The sequence below is a fragment of the Astyanax mexicanus genome, chromosome 20 (assembly GCF_023375975.1).
Source record: "Astyanax mexicanus isolate ESR-SI-001 chromosome 20, AstMex3_surface, whole genome shotgun sequence".
NCBI lineage: Eukaryota > Metazoa > Chordata > Actinopteri > Characiformes > Acestrorhamphidae > Astyanax > Astyanax mexicanus.
In genome coordinates this window covers 27651317-27667959 of record NC_064427.1, presented here as the reverse complement: position 1 = coordinate 27667959, position 16643 = coordinate 27651317, and the positions used below count along the sequence as shown (strand labels likewise).

At 38.7% G+C, this 16643-nt stretch overlaps 1 protein-coding gene across 13 annotated transcripts in view; it reads left to right on the top strand.

The window, feature by feature from the left end:
* nrg1 (neuregulin 1) overlaps positions 1–16643 on the top strand; it is a 140846-nt gene that overhangs the window by 104477 nt on the left and 19726 nt on the right. For 10 of the 13 annotated variants that reach the window (XM_049468408.1, XM_022681277.2, XM_022681276.2 and 7 more), the window contains one exon: positions 16166–16304. In XM_049468408.1, coding sequence (XP_049324365.1) covers positions 16166–16304 — 139 coding nt within the window. Of the gene's footprint in view, positions 1–16165; positions 16305–16643 lie in introns of those variants that run through there. The other 3 variants (XM_022681280.2, XM_022681279.2, XM_022681274.2) reach the window with 2 other exon arrangements.

Genomic DNA, 16643 nt, shown 5'->3' with positions numbered 1-16643 from the left:
TGCTTTTTTCCCACTCCAGTTATTCATAGTAACAGATATTTTTAACAGTGGTGTTCAAATGTGTAAATGCCTCAGTCCTACAGCTATTCTACCTCTATTCTATTGATGGAGCTAAAAGCAGAAGGGCACACAGATGTTTCCATTTTTAGTTGTAGCTGCTGTGTCACTCTTGGCTAATGTTCTTATACTATCCCGCTGTATTATCCCCAGATTAGGTTGATCTTCTGCATTCGTTCTAGCCTCTAAACAAATTTTCCTTTCACGCTTTCCTACTTTACGTCATTGCGTACGTGGCATGCCCAGTTCCCCACTGTGAGTTTAGTGCCCGCGTATGCCTGGGTTTCCAGTCTTCTGCCAGTGCTGGGTGTGTTGTAGAGGCTGTTTTGGAGACTAGTGCTCCCTGCTGAATGCTAAGTTCCATTAATGTGGTGCTACTGGTGCAGCACAGCCCACACACACTCTGATTTCATCTGCATTTCCCATGTTTTTGCCTACAGTGTTTTTTTTATTTTAGAAGTGAATATTAAAGTGGCAGTCCGTATTATTTTGTTTCTAAATTGAAACAGAGGCATTTCTGAGTGGAAAAGGGATAACATATTGTGTTTAATGGTACCAGTCTGCTTTTTATTCTAAAAACTGGTGTGTCGGGTTGCTTTTCTCAGGAGTTCTTCTGGCCACGTCACGCGTCTTTACATACTTAGAGTACGTCACATGTACAACCTCTAAGCCTCTAAAGGAGGATCTGGCTCAGTTTTACTGAACGCGAGCGGCTGGTGGAGCAAGGGAGACTTCAGAAGTGGAAACTCAGACCTCAGTAGCTCATTCACTCATAGTGAAAACAAAGTGTTGAATTAGTTGAAGTGAAGTTTCCGACTGAGTGCTCTTTCTCATTCTGTGACTGAACATAACCTGGAATCGGATTCATCCGTGCTAAGAGGAGACCGCATCACACTTGCCCAGTTTAAAATGATTCTTCCGCATGCTTGGTGCAATTACCCATTCTCAACAGAGAGGGCCCCAAATTCCAAAAATATTTGTTAAGTGAAAGGTGTTAAGTAAAACATGAAGGCCTAGATTAGTTTTAATCTTACCTTTTACATGATATTACTCATGATGGTGTTAATTGTTTTTTTGTATCTCCTTAATCTCTTTAATACATGTAATTTAAGACTTTAAATTAGCACCTGCCATGAATTATTCAGTGGCTGCTTACTGTGAACCTTGTATGATAAATCTGCAGATGTTATTCAGAGAGAGGGGAGAATGAGGAACTGAAGTGTATCCCCATATACAAGCCCATTTCCCATACCCATATAATGCCTAGGCTTAAGCTGAAAAAAGTGGATTTTCAATTAAGAATTACCTTTGGCTTTGGAGTTTAGTTCAAGACTAATCTTCATCCATGTATAAAGAATTGAAATGCTTGAGTGGTTACAAACTGGATGGGCCTGATCTAATCTTTGGATTCCATTCATATAAAAATGTTCAGTAACTAATGTTAAAATATACTATTTGAGACAGATGACAGATACATGTTCTATTTGTAGACAAACTTCATCATGACAACTAGGGGGTTGGACAGAATTACTTCTGTACTGCAGTCAGGATAGCTAAATGTGTGATTTCATGTATTTTAAAAAAAATATTTAATGTGCCTGCCTAATTAGTTCTTGTTAAACACTTCCAGTGTTGGCTAAGATAAATAAACAGGGATTAATCCACTCCTTTCCTTAAGAGTAACATTAACAATCCCTAGAGTTTACATTTTAAGGCCTCCAGGTGACCCTGAATGTTAATTAGGAGATCCAGGGAACTCCATATGATGCAGCTTGTTGCTTTAGGTTAATGAGAAATTAAATCTCACAGTGAGCACATTCTGAATAATTAATTGTAAATATTTAATAATTCATAGTAGGTACTGAAAAATGTACAATGAACACCTGAACAGTAGAGTATATGCTTAATAATTCATATTAGAAATGGGTACTGAATTATTCATGGTAGATGCTGGATAATTAATTGTAGATACACAATAATTCATAATATATACTGAATAATTCATAGTGGATACTGAATAATCAACAGTGGATACCGGATAATTTATTGTTGAAAACTGGATCATTGATAGTGGATACGGGGCATTCACAGTCGATACTAAATCATCCATAGTGGATAACCCATTGTAGATACAAAATAGTTTACATTAGACACTAAATAATTAATAATAGACACTGAATTTATAGTATGTACTAGTTAATTCATAACAGGTACTGAATAATTCATAGTGGATACTGAATAATTTATAATAGGTACTAAATGACTTACAGTAGTTACCAAATAATTCAGAAGATACTAAATCATTTGTAGTGGATGCTAAATACATCATAGGAGATCCTAAATTATTAATAGTAATTATTAAATTATTCAGAAAAGATACTTAATTTGGATTGGATACTCAGTAAGTCTTAATAAAGAGATACTGAATTGTACTATAGTCAATATTGGATATCTCAGAGTAGTTACTAAAAATAGTTCTCGAAATTAAAGCTTCTAAATAAACATTTTAAGCATAATTCTATTCTATTGTTTAGTGGAAACAGTGGCACTGGGTAGAACAGCCATTTACGCAAAAAAACAAGTGTTTTTGTGTGAAGCAGTGTTTTTTTCACCGCTCTGAAACTAACACGTAGAGTAAAGAGAGAGGTTATTTAAATAATTCATTTGAATGCTAAGCCTTCCATTCTAGATTCTTTTCATGTTTAGGTGTCTGTGTGTGAGTGTGTGTGTGTGTGTGTGTGTCTGTGTCTGTGTGTGTCTGTGTTTTTTTTGTATTATGATTCAACTAAACTATAACCTACAGTTAGATTTGTATCCACGTATCTGTAGAGCATGTCCAGTGTCTATACATTAATTACAAAGAATGCATTAAAAGGTCAACATTGCTCATCTGCACAGCATAAATGTTACTGACTGTTACTGATGGTATGGAGGCTTGCTGCTCAGCAGATGTTGTCACTGAGTGAGCACGTGGTGACCCCGCTTGCCCCCTCGTAATAACAGAAGAGCTGTCAGAGCGTGGGTGAAAATGGGCGGGAAAAGAGCAAATCCTGTTTACAGCGAGCCCTCAGATCTCGCCGTGCGTCTCTTTAATCTGCGAGGTGAACAACAGCGCAGGCTTCAGGGCTTCTCCTCGGCATAAGCCGTCTGGAGCCGCCCAAGGCTGCGGGCTGAGACTGAAAATAATGCGAGACTGCGGCAGAGGCAGATAACCGGTGTGTGTTTGTCCTCCTTCACCTGATCGGGTTAGAGCCATTCAGCCACGTCCTTAAGAGTTATTTTCCACAATCCTCTGCGCTCGGCCTCTAAAGGCACGGGGGACGGAGCACTGCGGCCGTTGCGACTCGAGTGGCAGGTTGAGATGGAAAGAGCCTTACTGAAGCGACAGCATGGATTGCCATTTGCAGTGCATTAGCGCTTTTCTCCATAATGGATAAGCCTGTTTTAGTCTGTTTGATTTATTTGTGCTGCAAAAGTTGTCCACTCACGCAAGTAAGCCAGGAATAAGGCTAATTTTAGGGCTGATCAATACACATCCAGGGTTAGCTTTCTTGCTTTTTTTGCTGCTCACATTTTAATTATCAGACCTTCAAAGAGTTCTTTATCTTGCTGCTTTGTGAAATGACACAACATTTACCGCTACACCACTGTGTAATTTACCACAAGGCTTTAATTATACACTTGACTGCAGTGCAGGTCTATCCTGCTGTTCTTACAAATGACTCCATCCGTCTGCAGGCTATCTGCCCTTAGTCATAGTAACAAACAATACAATGATGGTGCTAATTAAATTGTGTTATGACATCTGTATATCTATATCTACTGTATATGTTTCAGTGCATCAGGGGATGTGAAGTGGATCATTTAGACATGTGAATTGTTTCTTCTAAAAGTTTCCTTTTTACGATCTCTTTAAAAAAAACTACACTGTTTGCCTGTTGGTTTCATAGTGCTTTCCAAACATTTTAGCTCTTTCACGTGCTTTAGGCTGCATTCATAATATCCAGCTAAATTGACTCAAATAATTTTTTTTTTTTTTGCCTTTACATGATTGTCCTTCGGTCTGTACACATGTGCTGATTGCTGTTGATAACATAGTCCAAAGTTCTTACAGTAAAGTCTGTTCACCCTGCAGCTGTCTTTGCAAAATCATTAAGGAGGTATTAGGACCAGTTGAGAGGATAGCAAAATACTCTGAACTAAAGGCTAATCAACTCCTAGTTTATACTGTAATAATAAAACACTGTTAACTTCAAGAAAAACTATTGAAAGCTTCAAGAAACAAAAAAAAAAGATATGATGTCCTTCTGCAAATATATCTTGTCTTCGCTGTCCCAAATCTTTTGGTGTACTTATTGATGAGAAACTGATCTGGAAAGATCACAATGCTGTAATCAGTGGCGGACTTAGCAATTTGGGGGCTCAAGGCGAATTTAGCTAGGGGGCCCATCAACATTAATATGCGAGAAATATGGTTGTGCCGATGGATGATATCATCGTCCATCCTCATTTATGACAACATCGCGATGGATGGTAACCTTCGCGATGCCACACCCACTGTTTTGTTTTTTTCCAGAAACATGCACTGACCTTCTTTATGTCTCCTTCACCTAAAACTTTAGCAGGGATTGTACAGAAAAAGATCAAATCAGGTAATGAAAATTAAAATACCCTACTGCTACAAATTGGCATATTATTCTATTATTTATTATTATTCTATTATTATTCTTTTATTATTATCCTATTATTATATATATAGGTTACAGCTTGTCTTCGTCTTGGTTTTTCTACATGTCTGTATTAATTTTAAACATTTCATGTCATTCACGGTGGTTGTGCCAGGAAACTTGCTCATTGTCAGCCAGTGTTGGGCACGGTACTTTGAAAATAAATTATGTAATTTCTATTATTATTAGAAAAATAACAAACGAAAATAAACCCAAAATGTTGTCAAAAATATAAGCTAACGAATTTCAAAACATAGAAACAAAACGTTAAAATGGTATTAATATAATATAACAACTGGATCAAACAGTTTAGCGTCAGTCAAAAGGAAAGCGCGCCCGGCATTGCGATTTAAAAAAAAAAACGTTTTAATAAATAAGGTCCTATCAAGTGAATTAAAATATATTGTATTAAAAGGTATTAAATTCACATTTTTATTGATATTTAATCAAGAGAAATCAGGCAAAATGCGCTGCGCTCTTTCTCTCTCCCCCTCCCTCCCTCCCGCAGCATGGGGCTAAATTCAGCGCGAGGCTAAAAATAATATAACAACTAAAATTAAGATGGGTGAGGACCTGTAAAGTAATCAAATATTGTCAAATATAAAGGATAGGTAGAGGTTTTGGTGAGCTGGTGAGTTTCAATTATTTGAAACTGAAACTAACTGAAACTGATATTATTCTGTGCACTATTAGATTGATTGTGTTTTAAATGAGTTTTTATTTTATATTAATTACTTTTTATTCATTTTAAATATTTTTAGTATTTAATTGATAAAAAAAAGCTTATCAGTTTTGGAAGAGCATCTGTTTTTAGTTTAGCCTCTTCCTTCTTTTTTTCTTTTTGTAGCAAGTGGTGCTTCATGGCTTGGCTCACAACCCACTTGTACACTTAATTTCACCTTAATTCCACGCGTTCGTGGTTCACGGCATGGCCACATGGCATGAATGGAATATTCCATTTTAACGCGAAAGAGAGGGGGTGTGGACTGAACTGTATTTCTTTGTAATTTATTGTGTTGTCTTTGTTTCCATTTTAAACATACAAGATTCACCATTCCTGAACGCATCTGTGAATTACTGTCCAAAGGGCCCCAATTACCAGCTGTAGGCCTATGGGAAGTTTGCAGCTAGTCAGGGGGCCCCTACATGGGCTGCAGTGGGAAGGGCCCAAGGCAGTTGCCTAGCAATGCCTCTATGCAAAGACCGCCTCTGGCTGTAATATCCTATAAATAGTTACAAATATTATACAAAATTAAATATGTGTAGAACCTCAGCATGTACTTCTCAATTATGTATTATTCAATGATCTGTCCTTACCTGTTGTACTGTAATATTGTTTGCTTTCTTACTTTTAAAATTAAACTGAAACACGCCTAAATAAAGGATCCTGATATATGAACTTTCTGCCATCCTTCCATTTTTACAAAATAAACTATATTTAAAAAAATAGCACTGACTAGGTTTCAACCTTTTAGCATCAGCAGACGGAATCTAAGAGAGTACTGTTAGCCATGCTCTCTCTGGTTGAGTAGATGGTGCTCTCTCCCCTCATATGTCAGAGCTGGGCATCTGACTAGTTATTTTTATTTATTTATTTCTTTATTTTTACCTTTTAAAGGGGTTCATTTCAATATTGCAGCATTTTGAGGCGCCAAATGGTCTTGGGTTACTGGTGCAAGCAAATGTCCTCGCCCTGAGCGAAATAAGCAGATACTGAATTTCTGAAACTGTTTTCTAAAACAGAAACTAAAAGCAATTCCCTGAGACCAGCTGTCACAAGGCTCCCCCCAAGCAACTGTCAACATGCTGGTGTCCACTGTGTCCACAGCAGAGCAGAGCTGAGTGGGGAGAGTAATTAGCAGACTATCTGAGAGTCCTGATTAAAACAGATGCTCCCTCTGCCTGCCTCCCCTCTGGTTATAACCTGTATCCTGCAGGATCCCCAGTCACTATGTGGGATCAAACACACTTTCTCTCCACCCGCTCCAGCGAGCATATGAATCAGGCTGAAGCACTCCAGGGCCCGGATTCTGTCCCTCTAGTACAAAACCCTGTTCTCTGTTCTTTCTGCACTTTTGTTTAGTAGCTAAAAGGATTTAAAGTTTGTACAGCTTGTCCTACTAAAGTTTCGTGCTGGTGAGTCGTGTGCACTCTTAACAATAAAGGTGCTTTAAAATGGTTCTTTGAGGGATGTGGTAGAAGTATGGTACTGGTGGTAAATCTCTCTTTAATTTTAGTATATTTACAATTGTTTGTGATTTAGGTTTAACCCTTTTAGACAACTACAGTATTAGGATTAATAACATCAGTTTCATTGGCCCTACAATAGAGCAATAGAGATCAATCATTTTCATATTGTGAAAGCAGACAAATCAGGTTTGATAATAGGTATTAAAGTCCTTTAGACTCTTGATATAAAGGAAAATAAAGGTTATTCCACTTAAAAGTTCTTTAGATTTACACATATACTGATGTTTTTCCTTATTTGGGATTTGGTCAGATTAAAAGAACAATGGGTTCAGAGTTAAGAGCTTTGTTAGGTTGCTCTCTCAAGAACAAATTTTCTAAAATTCATAGGATGATACTGATAAATGTGTATAGTGATGGTCCTCAAGGCTCAAGTCCTCAAATCAATATCACAATTAATAGAATCTGTGTACGCCTGCCTTCCGGGTTCTCATTTACTGGAAAATCAACTTCCGTTTTATACACCAGTAGATAACACAAAAACAGTCTGCCATCAATCGATGAGGAAACGCTGAAAAGCCACATAACTTGAGAGTAGGATCAATGTGGTTAGAGTAATGGTTAGGGAAGCTTCAGCCACAACATTAAAACCAGCTCAAAGGAGAGTAGAATCAAGGCATTGGTTTCAATGTTGTGAATTATCAGTATAAACAGCTCTAAAATAAAATAAAAGACCACTTAAAATAATGAGTTTCTTTGATTTCACCTAATTGAAAACCTCTCGAATTTAATCCAGAAGAAGGTGGATGATCACAAGCCATCAAACCAAGCTGAACTGCCAAGATGCATGTTGCATGCCAAGATGCATGAAAACTGTGATTAAAAACCAGTATTATTCCACCAAATATTGATTTCTGAGCTCTTAAAACTTTATGAATATGAACTTGTTATCTTTGCATTATTTGAGATATAAAAGCTCTGCATATTTTTTTGCTATTTCAGCCATTTCTCATTTTCTGCAAATAAATGCTCTAAATGACAGTATTTTTTTTTTGAGTAGTTAAGAGAATGCAAATGTTAAGGTGCAAAATATAAAATTAAATTTGAATAATTTAACGCTAATCTATCGAGGCAGGTCTTTGAGTGTCGCCATGCTTTTCTGTGTAAAACTTGGGCAGAACAAGCATACACAAACAGAGCTTAAGCCTGGAATAGTTTTTGAGAATTTTTAGCATAATCAGGACAGCCCTTAAGCTGTGTGAGTATCTTCTCACCAAGATCAAAAGTGACTGCGGTTTACTTTCCCCTGGCTGCACTTCCAAATACAAGCCAGCGCAGCATTTAAACTATAGCAATTTAGCGAAACAGAGGATGTAGCCTGCAGCACGGCGGCTCTACGGGAAGTCATTTCCTTATTTGGTTTTAAAAACAAACCCCTTTTTCCGCTGAGTACTGCCCACTCGTTCCACAGCCCGGGGACAGCGGTGCGGTTCCTGACACGTGCCTGCAGTTGCTCAAGAGCAGCGAGAAGCACACCTTTCCCACCTGCCGACTGCACCGGTAAAAGGGCGTGCTCAGTCACTATGGATTTACACACAAACAGATGCTGTGGCCTCTTCCTGCAGGCTCTGGCTGAGAGTCATCTGACACCTCTGACTGGCAGTGTTAGAGATGGATGGTCTGCTGAGAAGATACACCATCTGATGCACCTTCAGGGGGGCTTCTCACAAGAGGTGGTGCCAAAATTGTATGAGCTGAAACTTGAGTAGCAGGACTACAGAATAGAGTTTGGTAGATAAAGTGATTATTCATTCTTTGGTCCTGATATCTTTTAAAACAAGACCAGTCTCATTCTTCCCAGCACTTTCTGTGGGGTACTGCATTCTGTTGGAAGGGCTACTTATAGTACACCATCATGTGAACAATATTAAGAATTGTGGATAGCTGACAAAGACAAAGACTCCGCCTCTTTTCCAACTCGTGCTCTCTCAGGGCTCTGGCAGCTGAAGGCAAGCTGCATGACCGAGATCCGAACCAGCGATCTCCCAATCATAGTGGCAGTGCCTTAGTCCGCTTAGTCCTGCTTAAATGGCTCTGCTCTTCTGTCTCAGAATAGTTTAGTGCTACCAGATGTTTGGTGGACATCCAAGACCAAATCAGATCTCTCCATTTTGCTTGTTTTTCCCATAACTGTAACTGGAAACTTTTCTTCACATTTTTATTCTGCCCAAAATTTGTAACACAGAATTTTGGCTTTTAAAGCGGTAAAGAACCTTTTCATCAAGCAAAGCCTCTTCAAAACTTTGACTTTCACACATACTAACATGGTTCTTTTTGGAGCCAAAATGGGTAATTTTATAGTTTATATGAAAATTGGTATCTTCCTTTTCTTTGAGAGAGTGGTTAGCCCATTTGTCTTCTTGCCTCCTTGGCATGATAGTGAATTCATTGAAGTCTCAAAGTTAAATTCAGGATTAAAGTGATACTAGATGTAAAGCATTGCTTTGTTGGCCATACATATCACACACTGTGCACCATTCAGACAGATGTTGGGTCAGATATGGGTCTCAATAAAAAGATTGTATGAAATCCCAATAGATTTGGGACATTTTCACCTGCTGGGTTAATGTAGCCTTATATATGAAGTCTTGTATTGTATGCAAATCTGATTTGTGAGCATTCAGCATGAATGTGACTTGCATACCTTTTGGCATGTTTTTGCCTGTATGCATAAATATATGCATTGTGTGCATATGTTTGGTGTATCAGAGACAGATTAGTTCACATTAGGCAGATACAGATCACTTACAATTATAAATATGAACCGTCAAGATAACCAAAAATGATCTGAGGAAAACTTTTAATTCTAATTTATTATTGGCTCGTAATGTGATTGTGGCATTTCTCTCTGTGGTAGCATGCAGTATACAATCTTGGTGACCTTAATTTGTCTTGAATTAGATCTTGTAAATCTAGGACACTCAGCTCTCATATTTATTCTGTACCCTGTTGACAGATTTGCAGAAGTCTCCACAAAAAGTTCCGCCACATCCGTTAGAAAAGCTGTATTTTGTGGAGCTGATGAAGCAATCAGTCGTGTCCGCTTCTTGCCAGTCTCTTTGTGTAATGAACATGAGCAGTGACAGTTTTGTCCTCAGCGTTTAGAAATTGCGGTGTGTCATCATTATTAGTTGCAGGATCAGTTGAGTGCAGAACTGCCAGTCAGATGCAGTTGCAGTAATGATTTAAGGTGTAATGATTCAGCTTGACACTTAGGGAATGTTTCAGTAGATCTTGATCTGAGACAGCGAAAGCTCATCTTAAAGGAGAAAATGAATTATAATCGATCAGTACAAGTCCAGCACTCTAGGTGGATGGTTGTGAATGGAATATTAATATGTGCAGTTGCCGATTGATGGTCTAAACTAGACAACATAAATTCTCAGATTTATGTTTAGTCTGCAGAGCTGTGCCGAAAATGTAATCCATAATTCCTGTCTGCTCTGTCTGTTAGTGATTAGATGTGTTGCATAGTCATATTAAAATTGACTGATTACGTAATGATTAAGAATGATTTATACTCTTTTTATGAATGCCACTGTGCACATAATTCTTTGTATCCTTTGTGTTGGCATGGATGTTAAACAATACATCCTCTAGAGGGCAGTTCAAAGTCAGAAGCTTCTAAAAGAAGTTTTTGGTAGAGAAAGTTGTATTGTATAATAGTGTACATTAAACAGTGGTGGTTTTTGAGGTAATTAAATTAAAGGTTTACATTAAAGTTTACAATTTTTTTTTCAATTATGTTTAATGACAGAGGTTGTGTTTCGCTTTAACTCCTGGTTACAGTGGATATGTAAGATTTACGGGTAGAGATGATGTAATACATAACAAACGTCTCTTTTCGTATAATGGATGCTTCATTTCTTCCATATCTGTAAGCTTTAAGAGGACAGGCACGAATACGGACAAAATAAACGCAAAACAAAGACAGAAGGCTCAATTTGTGTTCATATTAAGGAACCTTCATTTAATATGTATCTGTAAAAGATTTACGAGTACAGACAAAATTGAAAACACAATACGGACAGAAGATTCTCTCTGTATTATAGATGCTTCATTCCTGTCCTTTTTGTAAGCTTTAAAAGGACAGGAATGAATAGGGACGGAATAAACGCAATACTACGGAGAGAAGGCTCCATCCATGTACATAATAATAAAAAAACTCCATTATTTCCCTAACTATCAACTGTTAGAAATTATGTGAAGGTATGTGCGAAAAAAAGAAAAATAAAGACAGAAGACTATCTGTATTTGTATGTCTATTATGGTTCATTCCATTAATCACACACACATCAATTAGTTTTCCAACAACTGAAAGAACAAATACGGAAAAAATAACTTAAAGTACAGACAGATAGCTTCTTCTGTATAGCTCTGACTGATGCACCACTCCTAAATAAATACGGACTGAGTCTTCTGTCTGTTAAAGTGTTTGTATTCACGCCCTTAATCACGGTCATCTAGTGCATTTGGCTTGTTTGCAATGATTAATTAAATTTGTGATTTCTTATACATTATTTACTGTCTGATTTGGATGTTTAATTCTATATTAATTGTTCTTATTATATTATATTCATAGTTAAAATGATATTTCGCCTATTATGACACTTTTCAACCTTAGTAAAAGGACGGAAACTGCCCTTCTACTGCTGGCACCTCTGTTGCACCTCTGTTCCTCTCACTAGCCTGGAGCTAATGATGTTGTCATGGTCCCACAATGCCTTGGGGTGAATTCCCACAAGCCAGCGTTTGCTCTGTTGACCTGAACGTGGTCTGGTTGTTCAGTGATGGATTTGTGTCCCAGTGGAACTGGTCTGGTGCTCAGTCATCCGCCGCAGTGCCGTATTTGCCCTTGAGTGCTCTGAGGCCGGGCTGTGTTCGCACAAGCAGAACGTTGCAGGAAAATGCTGGCCCAGCAAGCGCAAAAGAGCAGGAGGAGGAGGAGGAGGAACAGGAAGCCAGCCACTGTTGGCAATGCACCACCATGCGCTGTCTGCTCTTGGGTTTCTTTCCACCAGCAAAAAAAATGAAATGGACCCAAATCGATCGAGCAAGCCAGCAGCCTCCATCTAGAGTCCGAAAAAAAGCGTGGAACTCAGCTCTGCTGCATTGAAACCCAAAACCTGTCTCAAATTTAGCCTGAACCTACCTCCCACAGACCTCTCTCTCTCACTCACTCGCTCTCCCTCTTTCTCACTTTCTCTCGCTCTGCCAGTGTTTAAATTAGGCTCTGCTTCAATTCATTAGCGCTTGCAGTGTGTGGTGGCAGAGATATTTGTTCTTGACTAAATTCTTGAACTTAAGAAAATTATATTCAGTGTTGGCATTAAGGGTCTGCATGTTCTAGAGGTTTTCAATTTGGTAAAATGAAAGAAACATCATTTTTTCCAGGGCTGCAGATTTCTTTACATGTGAATGATCGAACATCTCTTGATGTTAATAATGCAATCTGTGTATCAAAGATTGGAATACCAGTCACCTTGTTAGGCACTCTTGATAAGGGCAATGCTGTAAATGTAGGTTAAAGACTAGATGGGGCAGAATGCACTGTGGGAAAGTATTAACAAAAGGTTTTTTCTTGATTTTTTTTTTTATTATTATTTTTTTTTAATGAACCTACCAATATGGCCAAGATTATGTCTTGGAAATTCTGAATATCTATTTTGATTCCTTGATGAAATCCTTTGATTAATTGCCCAGTCCTACTAAATGTAGGGGGATATCTCTTGCTATACTGGCCCCCAGTCAAGCCCGTACTCGCCACATTTACAAAGAACTGGTTAAAACAAAAATGAAGGTTAAACACCAAAGTTACATTTTTCACCTTTTTCCCTTTGAGCCATCACTCATACGTAGCAGTAGCATCTTCAGGGGAGGCCGTGGTGCTTTGATGGCATTGAGACACATTCATACGTGAGCTGAATGGTTTGGATGCTCTGTCCCTCACCTTGAAAAGACTCCCTATCCCCTGCTGTTCTGGTGGCAGTTTAACTTTGTTTCAGTGTCTGGCGCTTGAGCGAAGTGAGAGGCCTGATCTGAATAGTCTTTGTTTTACACTTTTTAGCTGCAGCTGAATTGCTTGTCACTCCACCTAGTACCTCAATGCTGTCTGTAAGCAGTGTCATTGTGGGCTCTTCTCTTTATGTGCTGTTGTGATTTGGCCATATGCTAATCTATTCGGAGTCCTTTTCTCTGCAGCTATAGAAAGCTGTTGGGCCCTGACGGATGATCCGTGACAGCCTCTGATCTCTGATCCAGTAGGTTTAATGGGAGAGAAACACAATAATTAGGTTATGCAGACAAAAGCAATCTGTTGCACTGTCAATTATTCAACCCGGCGTTGGTTGTCTAGAAAAACAGCGGTGTGGAGCGTAGAGATTGAATTGCATTCGACTGAATGGCCGCGTCTCTCCCACCTCAACGGCTACCTGATGGGGTCCCTGACCTATGATTTCACTGCAGCATTTCAGTGCGGTAACCTGATTGTCTCTCTTAGGAAGGAAAAGTGGCGTTGGACTGTCGAGTAAGGCATCTGCATCTGCAGAAAGTGTGGTGATATGTTAGGAGTAGACTGAATGGTAAAAATAAAATTGTATGGTAAAGAAAAATCAATACTTAATTTAACTTAAGTATTTATATAGTTAGAGCTATACAGTATTATAATATTAGGATATATTGACCATTACGATGCACAGTAGGTTTGTTTGGAGCATGTTGCGCAAATTGACACGGCTAAAATTGACAACTAAAACTTCCATAATGGAGAGCATGATTAAATGTTTAATATGAGAGAGTATTGTATCATAAAGAATCTTTCATAATAAGTCTTCAAATATTATGATTTTCACTTTTATAAAAGTTTTTGTCTAAAGTTTGAGACCTACTGCAATACACTAGCATATAAGATTTGATATATTTTGTACTTGTGCAGTTTTTCAGTGTCATATGATTCACTGCTGACTGGTGATATTTTTTTAAATTCCATATTATTCCCATTTCATCCCATAAGGATGTATTAACAAAAAGACAATCTGAGACAAAGCTTAATTTCCAGATTTTATATAGCCACTCATTATTCAGTGCTTAAGAAAAATTAAATGTAAATAAAAAGTGCAATTTGAGTTTTACTTTTTAATTTTCTGTAAATCTGGGCTGAAACTGGAAGAAGAAAAATGTGAACCGTCAGAATGAATTGGAATCCAACATATCGTAGTCTATATTGGTATAAGTAATATTGTCTCATCGTATATCTTGTATGAAAATATATTGATAATTCTTAAAAACTCAATATATCGCCCAGCCCTAGTGATATTGATTGTAAGCGGCAGCTTCTGGCTAGAATTGTCCATGTGAACAGATAAAACAAGCATCAGAAATCATCCATGCACATATCCCTCCTGCATGCCAGTTAAGCTTAAAAAAAAATAATAATAAATTCGCTTGGCAAAAGTCACGGGACACGATATATCCCATGTTAGTTCATGTCCCATTTGTTTTGGCGTCTCTGTATAGTTTATCCTTATAGTGCTTAAACATCCTTGTATATCAGCCACTCACCCTCTACAATATTTGCCATCTCCACCATTGACTTGACTTTCAGATCACACTTGCTTTAAGTTTCACATATGGATGATATGAAATAGGCCCTAAGCTGTCAGATCCGTATGCAAGCTGTGGTCTTGCGTTAATATAATATGCCAGGCCGTGGATGGGTGGAGGAAGCGTGATGTCAGAGCCCATTACTGATGGGTATCAATGTTCTCCCTCTCAGATCCTTCTGGAATTCGTTCCGTCTTAAAACCAGTGCTTAATGGATCAATTACTATGTGAAGTCACACGGCCAGTGATTAAGGGGGTGGGCTCAGCATCTGCCGGTGGCTGCAGCGTGTCATTTTGTGTTGCCTAATCACGTCCAGCGTCCAGAAGGGACATGGATGTGCGTGTGTTCCCGGACAGGAAGTGCGCTCGTTCAGTAATCAAAGGCCAGGCCGTGCAGGAGCTGTGTTGATGCGCGCATAAATATTTGTCGGTTTTAGTGGCAGAGGTGCAAACTTACGTCCCTGGGATGGACGCTGTGACATCGCTGCTTACGCACAGCTGCATTGGCGGGGTGTGAGTGGTCCTGTGCCAGGTGTGACGTGGGGAGTGAGGTGGAGGGTCGGAGGCAGGAAGGCAGGCTTGTTTAAAAATGTTGATGAGGGTTGAGTTAGCACTCGGGCGAGGGCAGGTAAGGAGGAAGAAGGCGGAGTGTGCTGGACTGTATTGATCCTGACTGCAGAGCAGAGGGCAGAGAGGCGATATGCGGCTCTACATGTCCAGATATTACCGGAATATTACAGGTAGTGCTTCTTTATTTATTTATTTATTTTTACTTTTTTGTAGTGTAGTGTAGTGGCATGCTTTAGTTGCAGCTGTTTTAGTTTGTGTGGAGATGTATGTATGTATATAATTGCATTTAAAAGTTTGCATTTAAGAGCTTTTCTGTGTGCACTTTTTGAAAAATCTAAAAAGCAAATTTGAGCTAATTCACCACAATTACATTTGTGTATTGTTATATACCGTTTTTTTTTATTTTATTTGATTGTATATTTTATTAAAGCTAGAGCATCTGGCATTGCTGCAGCCTTAAAGTACCTCTCTGTTTCAGAGTTCCTGGCTCCTCGTCTTGGAATAAATAGCTAATGCATTATCCCAGGCAGTGGCGTTTGGCATTCAAGGTGGGCAGCAGGGTGCATTGATTCAGACTGCATCAATAAACCAAAACGCCTTGTCAGTGCAGTGCGTGCCGTCTCGTATTTCTCTAATATTCCGCTGGTATTTAGCAACATTGAAGGACGCTGGGAACGAACAGTGCTGCTGCAGAGGAGACAGAAAGTCTGGTGCAGGGTAGCAGTGTGTACAACATAACCATCGACCTCATTTCCCATAATTCTTTAGGCTCTCGCAGGCCGCTGAGTGGCCCTGGCTTAGCCAAGCCCTAAATAACAGTAATAACAGTAACCGTGGTGAGCAAAGAGTGGAGCCCAAAAAATTAGACCTGAAATACATTGTGTAATAGAGAATAGTGAATAGTAAATGTAACTCTTCTGTATGTTTTTATCCTGATCTGTCTATTCGCTCTCTTCTCTCAGCAGCCACCAGCACCACGCCCTCGGCCAAGACGTCCAGTCACGTGACTCCGTGCAGTGAGGAGGAGAGGACCTACTGTGTGAATGGAGGAGATTGCTTCACTCTGGAGGTCACGCCCAACAGCATCAAGCGCCTATGCAGGTAGGACAAGACAAATGGGCGATCGCTTATAGACACACTTATAGTCTAATACACTAAGAGTAGAGGTCATTAAAATGATTTATTTTAGTTCAGAAACAGACATTTATCTTTTAGATATGTGCTACAATTTTAGAATTCCGATTTTTTCCAATATATATCCTTAAAGGTACAATAAGTAGATTTTCTTTACAATGACTGTATTTTAACCTAAATTAATATTATCAAACAAATCAATGAATCTTCACTTTTTGAGCTGTAAAATTTCTTTCTTTCATAACAGGCCAGTGGGTCTTCTGCTTGTCAGTAAAAGGTAGTTTTCAATATGGTAAACGTGCATAT